The 19,886-nt window shown below is 59.6% G+C and overlaps 1 protein-coding gene across 9 annotated transcripts in view; it reads left to right on the top strand.

Moving 5' to 3' along the window:
* The window catches only part of RALGDS (ral guanine nucleotide dissociation stimulator), a 47,754-nt gene extending 28,253 nt beyond the window's left edge, over positions 1-19,501 (top strand). For 4 of the 9 annotated variants that reach the window (XM_070596261.1, XM_070596262.1, XM_070596254.1 and 1 more), the window contains exons 2-18: positions 4,707-4,817; positions 5,788-5,981; positions 6,487-6,582; positions 7,489-7,682; positions 7,928-8,352; positions 9,119-9,334; positions 9,680-9,783; positions 10,252-10,336; positions 11,814-11,882; positions 12,361-12,447; positions 12,979-13,011; positions 13,309-13,430; positions 13,619-13,714; positions 14,038-14,239; positions 14,424-14,666; positions 15,944-16,058; positions 18,440-19,501. In XM_070596261.1, the coding sequence (XP_070452362.1) occupies positions 4,707-4,817; positions 5,788-5,981; positions 6,487-6,582; positions 7,489-7,682; positions 7,928-8,352; positions 9,119-9,334; positions 9,680-9,783; positions 10,252-10,336; positions 11,814-11,882; positions 12,361-12,447; positions 12,979-13,011; positions 13,309-13,430; positions 13,619-13,714; positions 14,038-14,239; positions 14,424-14,666; positions 15,944-16,058; positions 18,440-18,615 (2,568 nt within the window). In that variant the 3' untranslated portion in view covers positions 18,616-19,501. The remainder of the gene's footprint in view (positions 1-4,706; positions 4,818-5,787; positions 5,982-6,486; positions 6,583-7,488; positions 7,683-7,927; positions 8,353-9,118; positions 9,335-9,679; positions 9,784-10,251; positions 10,337-11,813; positions 11,883-12,360; positions 12,448-12,978; positions 13,012-13,308; positions 13,431-13,618; positions 13,715-14,037; positions 14,240-14,423; positions 14,667-15,943; positions 16,059-18,439) is intronic. The other 5 variants (XM_070596260.1, XM_070596259.1, XM_070596256.1 and 2 more) reach the window with 2 other exon arrangements.
* Positions 19,502-19,886: the final 385 nt, after the last annotated feature.

The raw sequence follows: 19,886 nt of genomic DNA, 5'->3' as shown, positions 1-19,886 counted from the left end.
CAGGAAGTGCCCACGTGCTGGACGCTGTGGTCAGTGGTGTGGGTGTTGAGGGTGGACCTTCAGCCATCCCCTCCCTGCACCCTCTCAGAACCAGGCCATCCTCCTCCTCAGCCGTCACTCAGCAACAACCCCTTGCAGGCCTGGCCCCTGCTGGTCTGCTGGTCTGACAATCAGGAGGATGGGTGTGTCTCCCAGCCCCACCTGAGGCACGTTTTTCCTTCTCTTTAAATGCTGACGGGTAGCTGGGCTCAAGCTGATGGGGAGGATTCTTGGGGAGATGGGTCAGCCTTCGGGGCCTCAGCACAGGCTGGTCGCCAAACTCCAGTTTCTGGGATCACCGAACCAGGGCAACCAGGCACCTTGTGTGGTCCCTGGCTGAGGCTGCCTCTGTGGGACCAGGAGTGTGGCCCACCCCATCCAAGGCCAGCCTTGCATCCTGGCGGGGGTCCTGTCCATGCCTCTGGGCTCAAGATGCAGGCCTGAGGGCAGGACCCTGCTGCACCCCAGGGGGGGTCGAGCCGGCTTGGCATTTTCCTTCTCGCTGCCTTGTTGGGCCTATTGTCTAAAAGAACAAGGACTTGGACTTGAGAAGTTCTGGGTTCTCTTCTCAGCCTGGACACCCTCTACTTGACCCTGTCCCCTAGCCTGTCTCCGCTCTGCAAAATGGGCGTGTGACAGTGTTCACACTGGGAGCCCTGAGAGGCTCAGCAACCCTCTCTGATCTGTCTCAGTTTTGGGTTCTGTATTTGAGCAAAGACGTAGAAAATCAGAAAGCTGCCGGGCTGGCTCCCACCTGCAGAGCTTTCGGGTGACCTGCCCCCTGTGCCAGGCCCTTCTCCAGGTTCCCGGGACCCTGGCCGGTCTCCCAGGGTTCCCGGGGGGTCTTTCCCACAGCCTGGTGTTCCCCAGCAGCCAGCTCATGGGGGCTGGGGGCGGGGCGAGTGTTCCCCACCAGCAACAGCGGCATCGGTCCCCTTTCCCGAGCGCTTTCATGTGCCGGGTGCAGAGCAGGCGCGCTGCCTGCGTTCTCTCGTGACCCTGCTGTTGCCTGTTGGGGGCGGCTGCTCTTGCCCCGTTTCATAGACGAGCTCACTGACGACAATGGCCGAGCAGCTTGGCAGAGCTGGGAGTCAGAGCCCTCCGTGAGAGATGGGGCTGTGGGGTCTGCTGGGCCCTAGGGAGGGTCCCCGTGTGCTCAGAGCTGCCAGGGGGCTGTCGGGTGGCCGAATTAGGGCCTCGGGGTGACCTCTGTGACTCAGTGGACCTGGCCAGCAGCTGAGCAGGGTGTGGCGAGGTCGCCAAGGGGTGATCTCATGCATATGGGGGCGCTGCGATCAGAGCCACTCCCTGCCCTGCCCAAGTGGGGCCGAACTCCTCCACATGCAGGCCGGGGAAGAGATAGGAGGAGACCTCAGTGCAGGCCCTCCGTCCATCTCAGCCCTCGGTCAGGTCTCCTTAGGAGGAGCCGGTCTGTGGCCAGAGGCATCTGTGGGCCTGGTTGGAGCTTCCTTGGGAAAGCATCTGGGGGGAGCCAGAGCAGATTGGGGATCAGGATGTGAGAAGGTGCCATCCCCATAGGTGCAGGCACGGGCACCTTCTGGGAGAGGTGGGAAGGCCCAGTAGGTCCCCTCAGGTCTGTCCCCAAATAATGGGGGTAATCAACCCCGTTATTCTGCCTTGAGGGACTTGAGACTTGGCCTACAGCCAGTTGGGGACACAGCGGCCTGCTGGCCGGTCACCAGAAGGCTGATCAGGTGACACACTAACAGACGCCACCCAGGCCGTTTCCCCTCCTCGTCCCTGGGGCCCCAGCCTGTGGACTTCCAGAGGACAGCTCCTGGGCCTCTTGGAGCCCTTGACGGGGCACAGGAGGTGAGGGCCCAAGGAACTGCGAGGCGAGAGGCACCCTGGAGGCCTATCGTGCCGGCCTCTGCTCACCATGGGGACATCACACTATCCTCATTCCTCTTGACTCAGGTGGTGGGAGGCCAGGCGGTGTGTGTAAGGCACAGCTGCCAACTGGGTCCCAGAGCCCTGGGGACATGAGTAGGTGCCTGCTTCAGGCAGGACAAGGGGATCTGTTCCCTGGGTACACAGCTGTCCACGTGGCATTCTCTCCCCTGACAGCCAGCTCAGTTCTGCCCTGCGCACACCTCCCCCAGGAGCTCCCTAGCCCCTCCCAGAGCATCCCTGGGGGTCCAGACGCTGTCCACCCTGCTAACAGGGTGGCCCAGGGTCACTTTCGGGCACCAGGGCCCTGCCCTTTCTACCCCAGAGCGTCCTAGGGGCAATGCCAGGGCTATTGGCCCCTTTCCTTCTCTGTCCCTTGCAGGGGGAGGGAGCAGGGAACAGATGTCCCACTCTGCCACTTTCTGCCTGGGACCCAGGACCTCTCACTTGAGAGCCTGCTTCTCAGTGGGCTCTTGGCACACAGTGTAAATTGTCCTGTGCTCAGCGTAGCTCTCACGGTCTTGTTTTATTGTTCCTGAGTGGAGGAACCGGAGAGTACAGGGTTAGCTCTGCAGGGCTGGAGCAGCTCCCCATCTGTGCGACAGGGCAGTGACCCCCCCCCGCCCCCCATTGCAGCATGTGTGGCTCTCAGCGTCCTGCCCTACCCCCTGCCCGGCTGGCAGAAGGGGGCCCCTGGGGGGTGGGGGAAGGGCTGGGAGATCACATGACACCCAGGCAGGGCTGGCCAGCTGCTCGCTGCCAGTGAGGCCCATGGCTCACTGCAGAGCTGCTATGCGCTATGCTACCTCCTTGGGGGTGGCAAGGCCGCCCTGCCCCAGCCCCTCTCGCGGGTTGGCCTGGCCGGGGAGCACTTCCATCCAGCAGGCCTTGATGGAGCCCCAGTGGGAGCCAGGTGCTGTGCAGGCTCCTGAGGGGTTCAAGTCCAGCACCCTCTGGCAGATGCATCCTGCACGGGACCGCCAAACTGTTGCCAGCAACTTGGACCCTCAGGACACTGTCTGGCTCCCAGCTGGGCCAGATGTGGCTGAAATCCCCAGGAGAAGGACAGGCCCTTCCCACCAGGCCGGCAGCCTTTGCAGGAGGCAGTCTCGGACTCCTGAAGAGATGCCGGGGTGGACAGTGGCAGGACCATCTGGTCCGGCAGGTGGACAGCCGGCCCCGACCTCACTGTAGCCTCTGAAGCCCCTCTCCTCCGAGGGCTCTTCTGAGTGGGGAAGGGGCACGTGAGGCGGGGGAAGGAAAGCGAGCATCTGTTTCCGTTTTTCTGCTTCAGGAGGAGGAATTTCCCCTCCTCGATGAAAGGTCTGGACCTCCCCAAGTGTGGCTGTGTGGGCTGTGTGGGTGTGGGAGTGGGAGGTTCCGCTCGGGGGCTTCTCCCTGTGGCTTCGCTCCTAACTTCCAAGAAGCGGCTGGCTTTCCCTTCAGGGGAGGCAAAGGGTCAGGAAGCCCAGTGTGATTGCAGCGGCTTTCCCGTTGGTACGATGCCCAGAGTGGGAGGGCGACCTCGGGTCAGAGGAAGTGGACTTCCAGAGGATGGCTCCTGGGCCTCCCAGAGCCCTTGAGGGTGGGCAGGAGGTGAGAGGCCCAGGACCCCGGTCTCTGACCCCGGGAGTGCTGACGTCTGGAAGGACAGCCCACAGGAGGCCCAGCTTGGGCTGAGGGCTTTACGGCTATCGTGGGGCCCAGGCTGAGTCAGCACTTGCTCTGGGCCTTCTCTGAGTTCCATGCTCAGCCTGGCTCAGGGCAGTGACCCGTGGTCCCAGCAGCTGGCATTGACTGTGTGATCGATGGCCGTGTGCCGGCCAGCATCTCCCAGCTCCTCCCTTAGCACTCAGAGGTTGATATTTTTACTCTCGGCCCCCCTCCCCATTGCACCTTTTCCCTGAACAGGGGCAGGTGGGAGAGGGGGCTGTGAAGCCCAGGGCAACATGGCTAAGTGGCCTTGGCCAGGCCCTGATGACCCCAGCCTGCCCAGTGGGAGGGGTCGCTGCTTCCTAAAACAAAGGCCTTTCCTTTCTGCCAGATGACACAGTCCCATGGTTTTGGGGTTCTGTGGAACCCCCGCCATCAGCCCGGATGCCAGCACTGTCATCTTTCTCACCCTGTCCCCACGCACGTGATGACACACAGGGAACTGGGAACTCCTCTGTTGCCCAAGACGGCACAGGGCATGAATGAGCAGAAAGGGAAGGAAGTGGCCTCGGCTGCGGCCACAGGGATGCCCCACACCTGCACCAGCCCCATGCTGATTCCTGCTGCGTCAGCGGCGGGGTGGACAGGCTGAGCAGAGGAGGGGTCAGGCTGAGGTGGGTCACGGGCCTCGGGCCCTGCGCCTTGGGATCTTGGGTCTGCCATCTATCCTCCGTGGCATGACTTTGGACAAGTTGCTCTTCTCTCAGCCTCCGTGTCCTCATCTGTGAAATGGCCAAGTAAATTCGCCTGGCGGGGGGGTCACCCTAGCAGGAGTGGGTTGTTGAGGGGTCGGAGCCTGGTAGGCTCCTCATGTTCAGATCCAGCTTGTGGCTGGCAGCGGGGGAAGGGGAGTGCTGGGGGCAGTGCCAACCTGTCCCATGTTAATCCCGAGCCCTCAAGCTGCCATCCGTGTCATTCTGGACTGGAGGTCTGTCTGAGCACCCTCATCTGGGGAACAGAAGGTCACATGGGACATCCCCCTGCAGCAGCAGCCAGGCAGGCCCCTGACGTCCCCGCCCGGCGGCTGGGCACTGTCTTTGCAGAGCTCTACGCAGGAGATTGGTGAGGAGCTGGTCAACGGGGTCATCTACTCCATCTCCCTGCGCAAGGTGCAGGTGCACCATGGCACCAACAAGGGCCAGCGCTGGCTCGGGGTGAGTGCAGGTGCAGGGGCCTCCACACTGGGACCCCGGGAACCCCAGTGCCACCCTGGCACTTCTGCTGGCCTCCCTCCAGGGCTTTCCTGCTTGAGAGCCCACAGTCCTGCTCCCAAAGGAATCTGGGCACCCGCCCCCCCCCCCCCCCCCACCCCCCCACCCCCCCCCCCCGCAACTGTCCAGCCCTGGGCTTGGCCAGCTGCAGAGTCACTTTTCACGTATTTGTGTGAACATCAAAAGACACTTCTATGCTGTTTTCACTTCACGTTAGGCCAGAAGTATTTTTGCATTTTGTCCCAATGTTTTTTGTTTTAAATATTGCCCCCAGCAGCCCCATGTAGCGTCAGCCTGGAGTCCTTCCACACCTTTTCTAAGCCTTCCATCGCCATGCTTAGTAGGACCATTTTTACCCAAAAAGGACAGGGGCACAGGCTACTATGTACAATTCCCTGCCACCTGCCCTCTCACGGAGCACAGCCCTGTGACCCCTCCAGGTCCGAGTGAGGCCTGACTCCAGTGGTCGCGTTCCAGCAGGGAGGTTGGTCATGCAGTGATTCAGCCTGTCCCTGTTGAGGGACCTTGGCTTGCTTCCTTTCCTCAGCCATTCCCCCAGTGCTGTGTGTCCCCATATACCTCTCTCTTCCACCCTGGAGTAGCCTCTCTTTCCTCGCCTCCAGAACGGGGATGTGTTGCCCAGGCTCACAGGGGTAATGCTCTCCATACAGGGAGGGGCTGTCGTTACTCAGCTAACAAAATGACCTGAAGGTGTTAGTCTTTGTCACCGTTCCTCCCCCTCAGATTCTGCTTCTAAAGCCTAAAACCTGTGTCTGCTGGGGGCACTCATGTCCCATCTCTGGCCAAAGCCACTGAGCTCTTAGCAGCTCATCTAACCTCCAGTCCCCCACCGCCCTCCTGTGGGCCGTGGTGCTGCCCCTGACCGGATGGCCCTCCCTCGTCTTCCCCACAGTGTGAGAATGAGTCGGCCCTGAACCTGTATGAGACCTGCAAGGTGCGGACTGTGAAGGCAGGCACGCTGGAGAAGCTGGTGGAGCGCCTGGTGCCTGCCTTCCAGGGCAGCGACCTCTCCTACGTCACCATCTTTCTGTGCACCTACCGAGCCTTCACCACCACCCAGCAGGTCCTGGACCTGCTGTTCAAAAGGTGGGCGCCCCGCCCCTGCACAGCACCGTGGCTCCCGGCCCTCCTCCTGGCTGTGTGTCTTGGGAACGTCCCTTCACCTCTCTGAGCCTCAGTTTGCTCAGGCCTGGCCCTGTGGGCAGGGCTCCCGAGGGCTGTGGTTGTCCTGATTTAGGACTTTCCTCTCCCCCATGAAGCTGTCTGCCTCAAGCCTCAGCACCCTGTGGCCTTGGGCACAGCTGCTTTCCCATTTCTGAAGGAGCCTTCCGATTCCGTGGGGGGGGTCCCAGCCTGGGGGCAGGCAGAGCAGGGAGCCCTGGGGGCTGCCTGGGGCCCAGGCCCACTCGGACGTCAGCAAGGTGCTGGCTGGGCTTCATTCATTCAGCGAATATATATGAAGCACCTACTGTGTGCAGGCACTTTGCTAGACACTTAGCATAATTCACTGAAAAAAGCAGGCAAAGTCCGTGTCCTCCCGGGCTTCCGTTCTAGTCGGGGAGTCGGCCGGTAACACTAGACATCATATCAGGTACGGTAGATGTGATGCCCTCACGGCCTCCTCTAGATATGGATGCATCCTCCCTTACTCCGACGAGGACGGTGGACCCCAGGACCAACTGAGAAAGTGAGTGGGCTTCAGGTCTAATGGGATCTGAGGGGCTGTGGCTGGGGGCACGGGAGGGCCGGGCAGTCCCCTGGCTCCCACACATCTCGTGATTCCTGCTAGAGGGCTGAGGTCTGGGGGCTTCTCCTGTAGGAGGAAAGGAGTCAGCTGCAGATGGGGTCCCGGGCCCCCTGGGGAGCAGAGAGGAGGCTGGGGGCTCAGAGCTGGCCCCTGAGAGAATCCAACCCCACCACAGCCCATCCCAGCCCTGCTCGGCACCCCCTGATCCAAGGACCCAGGAAGGAGGTGTGGGGAGCCACCTGCTCACACATCAGCCTGGTGCCTCAGTCCTGTGAGGCCAGCTGCATGTGGGGCTGGGCCGGCTGTGTCCCCATTCCCAAGGATAGTGTCGGGGTGGAGACGAGACCCACACAGGCCTCACAGAGAGTAAGACAGCACAGCGGTGTATGAGCAGCAGGCTGAGGTGCCACGAGGGCCCCGTGAAGGCTGGGCAGCAGGACACACTCCGCCTGGTCCCTCCCCCCTCACATGTGCACGCAGCACCTACTGTGTGCCCGCCAGTGCGATGAACAGAGCAGGCACCGCCCTCCCTGTCCTCGTGGAGGTGACATTCCAGTGGGGAGGCACCGGGGGACAGGCAGGAGTGTGTCGGGTTCCCCGAGGAAGGGAGAGGTGGTCCCAGAGTTGATGGAGGGCTCCCTCCTATGGAGACTTCGCAGGCCCAGCCTGCTGACCAGGCCTGCCCCTGCTGGACCGTCACGTGGGGGTGGGCTGGGGTGCACTGGCTTCTGGATGGGCAGGGGTGGGCCCAGGAGCCCAGCCCCCACCCCATAGAGGTACCAAGGGAAGACTGAATGGAAGAAGAGGCCAGGCCTCCAACTCTCCTGCCCACCCACCTACCTCCAGTGCCATCTCCTCCATCCTGGGCACCTGGCTGGACCAGTACTCAGAGGACTTCTGTCAGCCCCCGGACTTTCCCTGCCTCAAGCAACTGGTGGCCTATGTGCAGCTCAACATGCCCGGCTCTGACCTGGAGCGCCGTGCCCACCATCTCCTGGCTCAGTTGGAGCACGCAGAGCTCATTGAGGCCGAGTTGGAGGGTGAGGAGAGCAGGGTGGGTGCATGTAACCATGTGGGGAGGCATCAGTGCTGGACGCGCAGTGAGGAGTCCCCAGAGACTGGTGTTGGCCAGGAGCAAAGTCTGGCCTCCGACCACCCATCTGTTCGACTGCAGTCAAAGAAGACATCTTGTTGTGGGTTCCTGGGCTGGGGCTTCTCTAGAAGGCAGTGGCATGTTTTCTGCTTGGAAAGGCAGGCATGTTGCTGAACTTTTTTCCTCTTGTAGCTCTGTCACCAGCTCCAGTGCCAGCTCTGAGACCAACTCCCAATCTAGAGCCAGCGCCAGCACTAGCTCTAGTGCCTTGTCCAGTGCCAGCTCCAGAGCCAGAGCCAGCACCAGCTCCAGAGCTAGAGCCAGAACCAGCTCCAGAGCCAGAGCCAACGCCAGCTTCAGAGCTAGAGCCAGCTCTAGCGCCAGCTCCAGAGCTAGAGCCAGAGCCAGTACCAGCTCCAGAGCTAGAGCCAGAGCCAGTACCAGCTCCAGAGCTGGAGGCAGCTCTGTCACAAACTCTAGAGCTAGAGCCAACACCAGCACCAGAGCCTTCCTGGCCTTCGTCTGTGGCTGCAGAGAACGGGCTGAGTGAGGAGAAGCCTCACCTCTTGACGTTCCCACCTGACCTGGTAGCGGAGCAGTTTACACTGATGGACGCGGTGAGCGACTCTTCTCAGCAGAGCCGGGCAGGGTGCACCTTCCTTCTGGCCTCCGCTGCCCACACCTGCCCTTCCGTGGGCCAGAGCTGATGTCCCAGTTCCAGTCCCAGTCCCAGTTTCTCTATTACAAACCCTGTGACCCAGGGAAGTTTCTGCACCCCGAGGCCTTGATTCCCCTCCGGGCTGTGGAGATGAGACCCCCCCCATCTGTGTGGCAGCACAGAGGGGCTGTGGAGATGCAGTGAGCTAGAACAGGGGAAGCTGGGCGGGGCCTGGCCCATTTGGTGAGGGTGGGGAGCTCACTGGGGTGCGGCTGGCTTCATGGGTTGCCCCCATCTGCCTCGGAGGCCCTCCAGCCTCAGCACTTCCTAGGCGCCTGACGTGTGTTAGAGGCCGTGGCAGACAGCAGACAAAGCCCCTAGTTGTAGCCCCCACAGTAAATATGAACCTGGACAGGGGTCAGCCCAGAGGCAGGATGGAGGGTGGAAAATGCTGCCTGGGACGTGCCAGTGTGAGCCTCTTCTGGTGTATGGAGTGAGGGTTTTGCTGGTGGGAATGCTGCACTCTTGCCAGTATTCCATCCTGGGTCATCCCGTGCTGGGTGCCCTCAGAGGACAAGAACAAAGCCAGGGACCCCCACAACGCTCCAGCCACATCCTCAGCTTCCTGAGCTCCAGCTTTGACCAGGGACCCTGCCTGGGACTGGGGGAGACTGGAGCTGAGCTGGGGTGTGACAGAGCCGGGTGACACTCCCTCTGCTCCCCAGGAGCTGTTCAAGAAGGTGGTGCCCTACCACTGCCTGGGCTCCATCTGGTCCCAGCGGGACAAGAAGGGCAAGGAGCACCTGGCTCCCACCGTCCGTGCCACCGTCACCCAGTTCAACAATGTTGCCAACTGCGTCATCACCACCTGCCTCGGGGACCGGAGTGTGACGGCCCGTGACAGGGCCAGGGTGGTAGAGCACTGGATTGAGGTGGCCAGGGTATGCCTCAGAGGGCCCAGGAATCCCTTTTTTGCCTTTATGTACCCTCAGGGTGTGGTTTGTGGTCCAGGCCCCTGCACAGACCCCAGGCTCTTCCTTCCCAGGGCACACTGGCCTTGACTCCCACATCCACTGTCTGGGTGCTCACTTCCTCCTCATGCTTTTTCCTTGGGGTGAGCCCAGATCCTCCTCCCTAGGCGTGTTACTCATCGGGTCCCAAGTGTGCCCTCCTGGGCTCCCTGGGCATCTGTCCCGTCCGGGGGGGTAGTCCAGCTGAGGGGGACTGAAGCTGGAGCAGGGGGTAGCTCCAGCCGCACCTCTCAACCCACGTTCTCTTCTCGCCAGGAGTGCCGAGTCCTCAAGAACTTCTCATCACTCTACGCCATCCTCTCTGCTCTGCAGAGCAACTCCATCCACCGACTGAAAAAGACGTGGGAAGAAGTTTCCAGGTGGGCAGTCCTCTCTCTGCAGGAGCTCCCGAGTGGACCAGGCACCTCCCCCGGGGCCAGGCATTGCCCCCTCAGTGAGCCTGAGACCTGTCAGGAGGCAGCAGTCCTGGGGGCACAGACCCCTGGTAGGCGGGATCTCTAAGTGTCCATTGGCCTTAGGCCGGCAGGTCTGCCTCAGGACTCAGTTTCCTTATCTGTCAGGCACTGGACTGAGTCACCTTGGAGATTTTCATGTTTACTTCACAGCCACACAACTCTGTCCAGTTGAACTCAAAAGTGGTCAGAACAGAGCTGCTCAGTAGAAATGGGAATGGGGCCCAGGTGACCAACACGAGAGCGCCCCTCCCCGGGCCCAGCAGAACCCTGTTTGGTCACCACTCTTCCAGGAAGTTTGGGTCTTTAGGTTCTAAAATAAATACTCACCACTCCCCCAACCCCCAATTCCCTACTTTCTCCTTCCTCCCCCAGGGACAGCTTCCGAATCTTTCAGAAGCTGTCAGAGATTTTCTCAGACGAGAACAACTACTCACTGAGCAGAGAGCTGCTCATCAAGGTAAATGGAAGAGGGGACAGGGGGCGGTGTTAGCATCTTGTCAAGTTTCTTTGAAAAATTCCAGTCCTGTCTTGTCTGGACTCCAGGGAGAGAGGGGTCTGTTTGCCCCACGGGCAGGTGGAGGGCATTTTTAGGGACAGGAGGCCCTGCAATGGGATGTCGTGGGGGCGGCTGGCGTGCTCCAGGAGAGGTGGGTGAGCAGGCAGAATTTGCAGGTCTCTGCTCCCTCACTGGTCCCTTCCACTGGCACTTAGCTTCTTCCAGGCTGGTGGGTGGATGGGGTCAGGTGTGGGGGTCCCTTCCCTCCCCAAACCAGCCCAGCCTGTCCCCAGGAAGCCAGGCCCCTGCTGCTCCTTCTGTCTGCACTGTACTTCCAAGGGGCAGACATCTGCCCGCCCAGGGACCGGGTATTGCAGGAGATGCCCAGGGGCCAGATCCCAGAGGGGCTGCCTGGTGTTGGGTCCAAATGACCGGACCGGGGAGGCAGGTCTAGGTACCCATGGGACTCCTCACTCTGCTCCTGGGGCAGATGCTGTGAGTAAGTCCCAGTGGGTCCTGTTGGATTCTCGCCTCGTGTTAGCCATGCCTCGTGTTAGCCACGATGGATAACCCAGAGTGCTGTGAAAAGTGTCCGGGAACTAATGAATTCGTGATGGGTCCTTTTTGACCTGATCTCAGAAGCTTCCATAGAAAAGAGGATGCAAAATGTCACTACCCAGTGCCCCTGGCGGCCTCAGCTCACCCTGTCAGACAGAGGTGGCACCTGGGACACCCTCCTGAGTGGGTGGAGGCGGAGCACCGTGTAGGGGAGCATCCTGCAGGGCTCTGTGGGAACTAAAGGCTTTGCCATGGCCTCGGGCCCAGCCTGGGGAGCAGACTCCCCACTGGGTGCTGGAGCAGACAGGAGCTGCTCAACAGGCCCCCCAAGAGTCCCCATCCCTCTCTTCACGGCTCAGCCTGGCACACACCCAGAGGCCCTGAGGATGGGACCCTGGTCAGTGGTGGGAGTGGGGAGTGAAGGCGTCAGGGGCAGGGCCTCCAGCCTGGAGGGAGGAGCCTGCTGTCCTCTGAGTCCCTGTGGGGCCCTGGGTAAGTCGCTGCCCCTCTCTGGGCCTCAATTTCCTCATCTGGAAAATGGGGGAATGATGACCCCAGGGTGCTGACCTCACAGGGAGATAGTGGGGTTCAAGGGAGAAAAGGAATGTGGGTGAGTCTTGTGCAAGGCCCCACCTTGGAGAGGGCAAGGGCAGAACAGCCACAGTAACAGGCGTGTGACACTGAGTCCTTGGAGACCCCAAGAGGCAAGTGTAGTTCCAGCTGTGCTGTCCCGGGAACTGGCTCAGGGGTTCAAATCTAGAATCAGAGCACGCTGGTGGTGCAGGAGCATTTGCCCCAGTAACCAAGGTCCGAGGTCAGGTCTGCTGGAGGGTGAAGTGCAAGGAGGTGGCTTCACTGACCCCGTCCTCAACCTTGGCAGGAGGGGACCTCCAAGTTTGCCACGCTGGAGATGAACCCCAAGAGAGCCCAGAAACGGCCGAAAGAGACGGTGAGTGTGCTCGAGGCTGGGAGAGAAGGAGGCCCGCCTGGAAGTCAGGAGAGGAGGGGGCTGGCCTCCCAATCTGCAGAGGAGGGGCCTGCCCCTGAGGCCTCCTCTCCTGCTGCCGGTGGCTGACAGGCCTTGTTAGACCTGGCCTCCCCTGGGCCCTGTGAGGGCCATGCCCGATCAGCTGGTGTCTTGGGGGAACTAGTTACAGACACCAAAGCAAGGCCCGGAAGAGCCAGGCTCAGGGGAATTTGGGAGTGAGGAGCCAGGGACCATAGCCCCTTGGGCATTTGCCAAATAGCAGGCCTGGAAGGTGACTAGAGGGTTTGGGGTCCATGGACACTAGGAGGGGGATTTGGGAGAAACAGCTAAAGGTCCCCAGGCTGCTCCAAGTGGGAGGCTCGGGATGGGGGCTGAGGCTGAGGGGCTCTCAGGAAAGGGGCCTTGGGCACTGCTCACAGCCCCCACCCCGATGTCACAGGGTGTCATCCAGGGCACGGTTCCCTACCTGGGCACGTTCCTCACAGACCTGGTGATGCTGGACACTGCGATGAAGGACTATCTGTATGTGAGTGAGCCTAGGGGCGGGGGCAGGGCAGGGCCTGAAGCCAGAGAGCAGAGCGCCCCTCACGGAGCCCTGAGCTCAGCCCAGGCTCACTTCGTCTCCTGAGACCCCCGCCCACTCGGCCAGCCCTGTGTGCCAGGGCACCAGCCCTTCTACCAATGAGCGAACAGCTCGGTACCCGGCTGCTGGGGCTCAGAGCTGCAGGAGGGTGTAGCTGAGCTGGACACAGCCCCTCCTTTAGGCTATGGCCATGGACAGAGAGAGGACAGGCCCTCCAAGGTTGGACACATGGTGGCCCAGCTGGGCCTTCTTCCCTGAGGCCTCAGTTTCCCCCTCTGTCCTCAGAGTCTTGGGTGGGAACGTCCCTGAGCCTCTACCCGCCCACCCCTCAGCGCCCAGAACCCACCCCAGATCCTGGCATGTGCGTGCCCTGCCCCCTGGTGTGTGCTCTCTGTAGTGCAGCCCGAGAGGGCAGGAGGGGTGGTGATGGGCAAGGGGACACTTTCTGATGGATGTTGACTGTCTGTCTTCCAGGGGAGACTGATCAACTTCGAGAAGAGGAGGAAGGTGAGCAGCCGCAGCCCTGGGGGGCGGGCTTCAGAGACCCACCTGGGAGAACAGCTTAGCTCCAGCTCCCTTCCTCTGACATTTATCGGGAGACTTGGGTACGAGAAGGGGAGGACCTCTCCCACTGGAGTGTGGGGGACAGGCGGTTAGAATCAAGGACAGCTTCCTGGGGAGAGGCTGTCTGAACCCAGCTCTGAGAACAGAGTGGGGCCTGAGCAGGAGCAGAGAAGGGAACTTGTGAGTGAAAACCCTAACCCCGCCCAGTCATCACTTTCCTGTCCTCCCCTCTGGCCCCAGGAATTCGAAGTGATCGCCCAGATCAAGCTGCTCCAGTCGGCCTGCAACAATTACAGCATTGCGCCTGAGGAGCACTTTGGGGCCTGGTTCCGGGCCATGGAGTGGCTCAGCGAGGCTGAGAGGTGAGGCCGGGGCAGGAGTTGGGCACAGCATGGGCAAGCTGTCCCTGGGGGCCAGCTCCAGAGAGCCTGTGGTTTGGGTCCTTGGTCAGCATGGGACCTGGTTGCCTGGTGACAGCTGGGCGCCTGGCACTGGGAGGATCAGCTGAGTGTGGCTCCTGGTAGCCTCATGGCTCCGCTCTGTCCTGTAGCTACAACCTGTCCTGTGAGCTGGAGCCCCCCTCTGAATCAGCCAGCAACACGCTCAAGGCCAAGAAGAACACTGCCATTGTTAAGCGCTGGAGCGAGTGAGTCCAGGCGGGCAGGGCAGCTCCCTTGGGGCTCGGGAGTTTCTGGCTGGGCGTGGGCTCTGGGAGTCAGACAGCTGGGCCCTGGGATCCCAGCTTCCCTGCTGACCAGCCCTGTAATGGGGTGAGTCACCTCACCTCTCTGGGCTTCGGTTTCCTCCTGTGGATAGAGTGGTTCTAAATAATATATCAGCCCATGGGAGCCGATGGGGTGCTGGTGACGGACCAAGCGCTTGGCATGATGCCTGGAGCAGAGTGCAGGGGGCAAGGGGTGGGGTGTGTTCCAGGGGAGGCCCTCTAAGTAACTTGGGTTTTCCATGCAGCCGCCAGGCCCCCAGCACAGAGCTCAGTACAAGCGGCAGCTCCCACTCCAAGTCCTGTGACCAGCTCAGGTGTGGCCCCTACCTCAGCAGCGGGGACATCGCTGATGCACTCAGCGTCCACTCAGCTGGCTCCTCCAGCTCCGATGTGGAGGAGATCAACATGAGCTTTGTCCCAGAGTCCCCCGATGGCCAGGAAAAGAAGGTGACTGCCCCACCCCTTCCTTCTAGCCCCTCCCTTCCCAGGGCCAGTGTTCCCCACTCCGCACCCACAAAGGGGCTGAGAAGCCCCAGCTCCTGAACAGAGCCCCTGGAATCTCCCAGAGCTGGACACCGGCCTGGGCACCCTGCAGGGCCCGGGCCTTCTGCTGATGGTGCCATCCCCACAGTTCTGGGAGTCAGCTTCCCAGTCGTCCCCCGAGACCTCCGGCATCAGCTCAGCCTCCAGCAGCACCTCCTCCTCGTCAGCCTCCACCACCCCCGTGGCCTCCACCCGTACCCACAAGCGCTCCGTCTCGGGGGTCTGCAGCTACAGCTCCTCGCTGCCCCTCTACAACCAGCAGGTGGGCGACTGCTGCATCATCCGTGTCAGCCTGGACGTGGACAACGGCAACATGTACAAGAGCATCCTGGTGAGCCCCACAGGCCGGCCCCTGCGTCCCCTCCTCTGCCAGGCAGCAAATACGTTCTGAGCACCGTGGCCTGTCCCTGCCCTCCTGGAGCTGGCCTTCTAGTGGGTCAGGAAGGACGGGCAGATACCAGACACAGACACGAAGAAGCCAGGGCATCAGTCAGCGCTGAGGGCGGTAGACGGAGGGGTTTAGATGGAGGCCAGGGAGGGCCTCACTGATGAGGCCCCTGAGGGCGCAGGGAGTGGTGTGCAGAGCCCGAGGCGGGAGTGTGCCTGGGGGTTAGGAGACCAGCAGGGGGCCCGAGGTGCAGGAGCGAGGGTCAGGGTAAAAGTTGAGGTCAGGAAAGTGCCGGGGGCCTGGATCTTGTTGGAGAGAGACAGGGGCCACTGGAGGTTGGAGCAGAGGAGGGACAGCAGTGACTTTTGACTTCTCGGGGGCCGTGGGCTGATGCTGGGAGGTGCAGGGAGCTGGTTAGGAGGCTGCTGTTGCAGCGAGGCGGGGAGAAAGTGGCTGCAGCAGGCTGGCGGCCATGGAGGTGGCTACCAGGGTCAGACACTGGCTATAATTTGAAGACAGAGATCAAGCCAATGGAAGCTGTCTGGGACTCTGCTCGTCCTCCAGAACTCGGGCTGCCAGTGAGCCACTTGCACGCCCCCACCGCCATCCACCCACACTGCGTCAGGTGCCCCGTAACACACCCGCCTGTGCTGCGCTGCTCTCGCTGGCAGAAGCTAGCATGATTGTCATGAAGTCGTCCCCTGTATGACCCTGTGTCTAAGGCCTGCCTGTACTCCAGCCCTCTGGGGGGAGGCAGCAGGGGTCAGCCTGTGTTGACCACCCCTGCAGCCTCCAGCTCAGCGCAGGCCTGGCTCTTAGGCAGCCACTGGGCATCCGGCTGGCTGGCTCCTCTCTTATCTCCAGGGCTGGGACCAAATGCCATCTGCTCTCTGGGCTCATTGAGACTGTTGGCCTGGAGGGGCAGGGTCAAGGGGGAGCAGCCCCCAGGGGCGGCAGTTCTCCTAGGTGGCATGGGAGGAGGTGGCAGGCGTGTAGGGGAAGGAGGAGTAGGAGCAATTTGAAAAGACCCCTCCTCACTGCGCAGAGGACTCCCCGGGGGCAGGAGAAGGTGGTAAGGCCCCATGGACCCAGAACCCAGCCAGAGACTGTGAGCCCTTGTGCTCAGAGGTTAGATGGCTCCGAGGGTCCCTGGCTGCTGTACTCTGGGGGAGCTACTCCAGGACCCTTGCCCTGATGGCCTGTCCCCCACCCCAATCCAGGTGACCAGCCAAGATAAAGCTCCGGCCGTAATCCGCAAGGCCATGGACAAACACAACCTGGATGAGGATGAGCCAGAGGACTATGAGCTGGTGCAGATTATTTCAGACGATCGAAGTAAGTCAGGGGCTAGGCAGGCGGGCCACGGAAATAGGGGGATAGCACCGTGTCTCAGCTCCAGGCCCACAGCCTGCAGTCCCAGAAAACATGCCGCCAGGGTGGGAGTAGGCCTTCTGCATGCACCAGTCCCTGGCAGCTGCTGGGCTCCTGTCACGTGCCCTTCCCTGGACGTGAACAGGCAGTGCGAGACCTCGTTCAAAGCTAGCATCGCTGAGAAATAAAGAGAAAAGTGTTTCTCCTGGGGCAAGGCATCCAGATGGCCAAGCCCACAGGCCATTCGGAGGGTCACTTTCTGCCTGAGATGGGAAATGTGTGCTTGAGAAAGAATTGTGACTGCCATGGACCTCAGCATCAAATACGTTAAAATCTTCACACATGTGATACTGTTTGAGTCTGTTTGGGCTGCCATAACAAAATGCCACCGACTGTGTGCTTAAAAACAACAGAAATTTATTTCTCATAGTTCTGGGGCTGGAAGTTAAGATCAGGGTGCCTGCATGGTCAGGTTCTGGGGAGGACCCTCTGCCGAATTGCAGACTGCGGGTCTCTCCCTGTGCTCTCACGTGGTGGGAGGAGAAGGGAGCTCTCTATGGTCTCTTTCATAAAAGGGCACTAATCCTGTTTGTGGGGCTCCACCCTCACGACCTAGTCACCTCCCGAAGGCCCCACCTCCAAGTACCATCACGTTGGGGGTTAGGACTTCAGCATATGACTTGCGGGGAACACAGACATTCAGACCATAGCAGACACGGCAAGCGAAACAGAAGATCCATACAGTAGTCCCCCCTTGTCCATGGTTTTACTTTCCCCAGTTGCAGTTAGCCAAGGTCAGCTGCAGTCTGAAAATATTAAATGGAAAATTCCAGAAACTAACAGTTCTTAAGTTTTAAATTGCACGCCATTCTGAGTAGCATGATGAACTCTCGCACTGTCCCGCTTCATCCGTCTTGGGACGGGAATCCTCCCTTTGTCCAGTGGGTCCACGCTGTAGATGGCCCCTGCCCGTTAGTCACTCAGTAGCCCTCTGGGTTATCAGACCGACTGTTGTGGTGTCGCGGTGCTTGCGTTGAAGGAACCCTCATTTTACTTAATAATGACTCCAAAGTGCAAGAGTTGCAAGGCCAGCAATTCAGACATGCCAAAGAGAAGCCATAGACTGCTTCCTTTAAGTGAAACGGCGTAAGTTCTTAACATAATAAGAAAAGGAAAAATGTCATATGCTGAGGTTGCTAAGATCTATGGTAACTTTTATTATAGTATATTATTATAATTGTTCTATTTCATTACAGTCATGCATTGCTTAACGACAGGAATTGACAGGAATATGTTCTGAGAACTGTGTTAGTGATTTTGTCACTGCAAGCATCGCAGAGTGCACTCACGCAAACCTACATGGTGTAGCCCGCTACACACCTAGGCTCTATGGTGCTAATCTTACAGGACCACCATCATGTATGCGGTCCGTTGTTCACTGAAACGTCCTTATGTGGTGCACGACTGCGTTAGTTATTGTTGTTAATCTTTTCCTGTGCCTAATTTATAAATTAAACTTTATCGTAGGTACATACGTATAGGAGAAAACCTAGCATATACAGAGTTAGATACTATCCGTAGTGTTAGGCATCCACTGGGGGTGTTAGAACATATCCACTGTGGAAAAGGGGAGACCACTATATTCTAAAAACTGGGAAAGGGCAAGAATCAAGAAGAAAAGCACAGACTCAGAGCCAGACAGCCAGGGCTCAGAGGCTCGAACAGGTTCCTGAAGTCCTCTGTGCCTGTTTTCTCATCCCTGGAAACGGACCATGTGCACATGTGCCATGAGGTTAGCTGTGAACATGACCACCACTCTGCTTCCTGTGTACAGCAGGCTCGAGGCCAGAGCAGATGAGTGGGAAATGGGAGGAGCCAAGAGCAAGTATCTGCTGGGCGCCTGGTACCCTGGAGTGTGGGGTCCCCTCTGGAACCCAGTGCAGGAGGCCTGGGGAAGGCCTGCCCTTCACTGGGCCTCAGAGCCTTTGTCCTGAGTAAGGCAGGATTCAGGGGAGGTGATCTGGATTCTAGAAAGACTGTTCCAGCTTAAGACCCTGATTAGTGAAGGCAGCAGGGGGAACGGGTTGGAAGACCCTTTGGATAACCTCCAGACAGGTGGGGACTTCTAGAGTCAAAGTCCTTTCTAAACAAGGGTCATTACGTTTCATCAGTGCCTCAAAGAGTCTGTCCTCAGGTAGGCAAGTGTCATTAAGAGGGGTCCTTGATGGTCCTGCAGTCGAGTTGGGGGTCTCAGGTCTCTGGCTCAGGCCTGCCCTCAAGGGGTGGGGCTTCCTGTGGGGCCCCCATAAGCACCACTGACCCTCCCTCTGCACCTCCCCCACTAGAACTGAAGATCCCTGAAAACGCCAATGTGTTTTACGCTATGAACTCTACTGCCAACTATGACTTTGTCCTAAAGAAACGGACCTTCACCAAGGGGGCAAAGGTCAGGCATGGAGCCAGCTCAACCCTGCCTCGCATGAAGCAGAAGGGACTCAAGATTGCCAAAGGCATCTTCTAATTGGTCCCTAGCGTTGGCCAGCCACAGGACTACCCTTTCAGGGTTTGGCTAGCCATGCAATTCAGCACTTACGGACTACAGTGGCCCAGGCCACGTGGGCATCGTCTGCCCAACCTGCCAGCCCAGGCCACCCCCAGACTCCAGCTTCACCCTGAACCTCTCCTGCTGCCGGGATTGACGCCTGCCAGTCGACAGGCTGACCTGGCCTCCTGTGGACCACTCGCTGCCTTAGGTGCCTTCTGCTCTCTGGAACCAGAGGACTAGCTGACTTGCCAAGGAGCGCTGCCAATGGACACAGAGCCCTGCCGGGCGCTGCCGTCTGTACACCTCTCTCACACCTTCCCAGGTGTGGGTCACTGCCACCTGTGCCATGGGCATCCCAGGGCACCCACCCATCCACCAGGTCTGACCACTGCAGTTCTCTCCTCGTGCCCGCGGGCACCAGCCTGTGCGCTTCACAGGGGTTGCGACCCCTCCTCCCACCACCCTAGCCTTTCTCAGGCTGCACCAAAGATTCCATCATCAGGGCCAACTGAGAGTGAGGGGGTCTCACCCACCCCCTACCCAGCCCTCCCGGGAGAGGAGAGAGAGACCCTCTTCACAGACCACTCTTCACCCGGTGAGTGAGGACGGTCTCAGCCGAGTCCCACTGATGTTGAATCTCGTGACACTTGAAGTGCCATTCACTGCTGCATCCTGGGCTTTACGAGACCACACGAGACGGGGGTTAGTGCGAAAGGAGGGTTTGGGGGGGGGGGAGGGCGATTGACTATTTGTATAAAAGGAGAAAAAAAAAAGTTTAGCAGTTGGGGAGGGGCAATATTTATTTGTTGTAAATAGCAAATGCTAGACTTGAATATTATATTAAAATCCTGTTTCTACTATAGCCTGGAAATTGTGGTTCTGTTCTTTCATTTCCTGTGCTAATTTAAATGAGATGCAGACTCTCACATTCTGTGTTCAAATAGGAAATCTTGCAGGGTTATTGGTTTAGTTTATGCAGGAGAAGCGAGAAGGGCCAGCCACCCTTCTCTGGCTTATGTAAACAAACACATGCATCCACCTTTCACAGAGCAGACATTCACCTCAGTATCATTCATCTGCGCGATGAGCTGAGACAGCCCCTCAAAACCTCAGGTATTAGAGGAGTGGCCCCATGGCCGAGTGGTTAAGTTCGCACGCTCCGCTGCAGGTGGCCCAGTGTTTCGTTGGTTCGAATCCTGGGCGCGGACATGGCACTGCTCATCAAGCCATGCTGAGGCAGTGTCCCA

Source organism: Equus przewalskii, chromosome 26 (genome assembly GCF_037783145.1).
Source record: "Equus przewalskii isolate Varuska chromosome 26, EquPr2, whole genome shotgun sequence".
In the NCBI taxonomy this organism is placed as follows: Eukaryota; Metazoa; Chordata; class Mammalia; order Perissodactyla; family Equidae; genus Equus; species Equus przewalskii.
The sequence above is the reverse complement of the archived record's forward strand: the minus strand, read 5'-3'. Positions and strand labels throughout refer to the sequence as shown.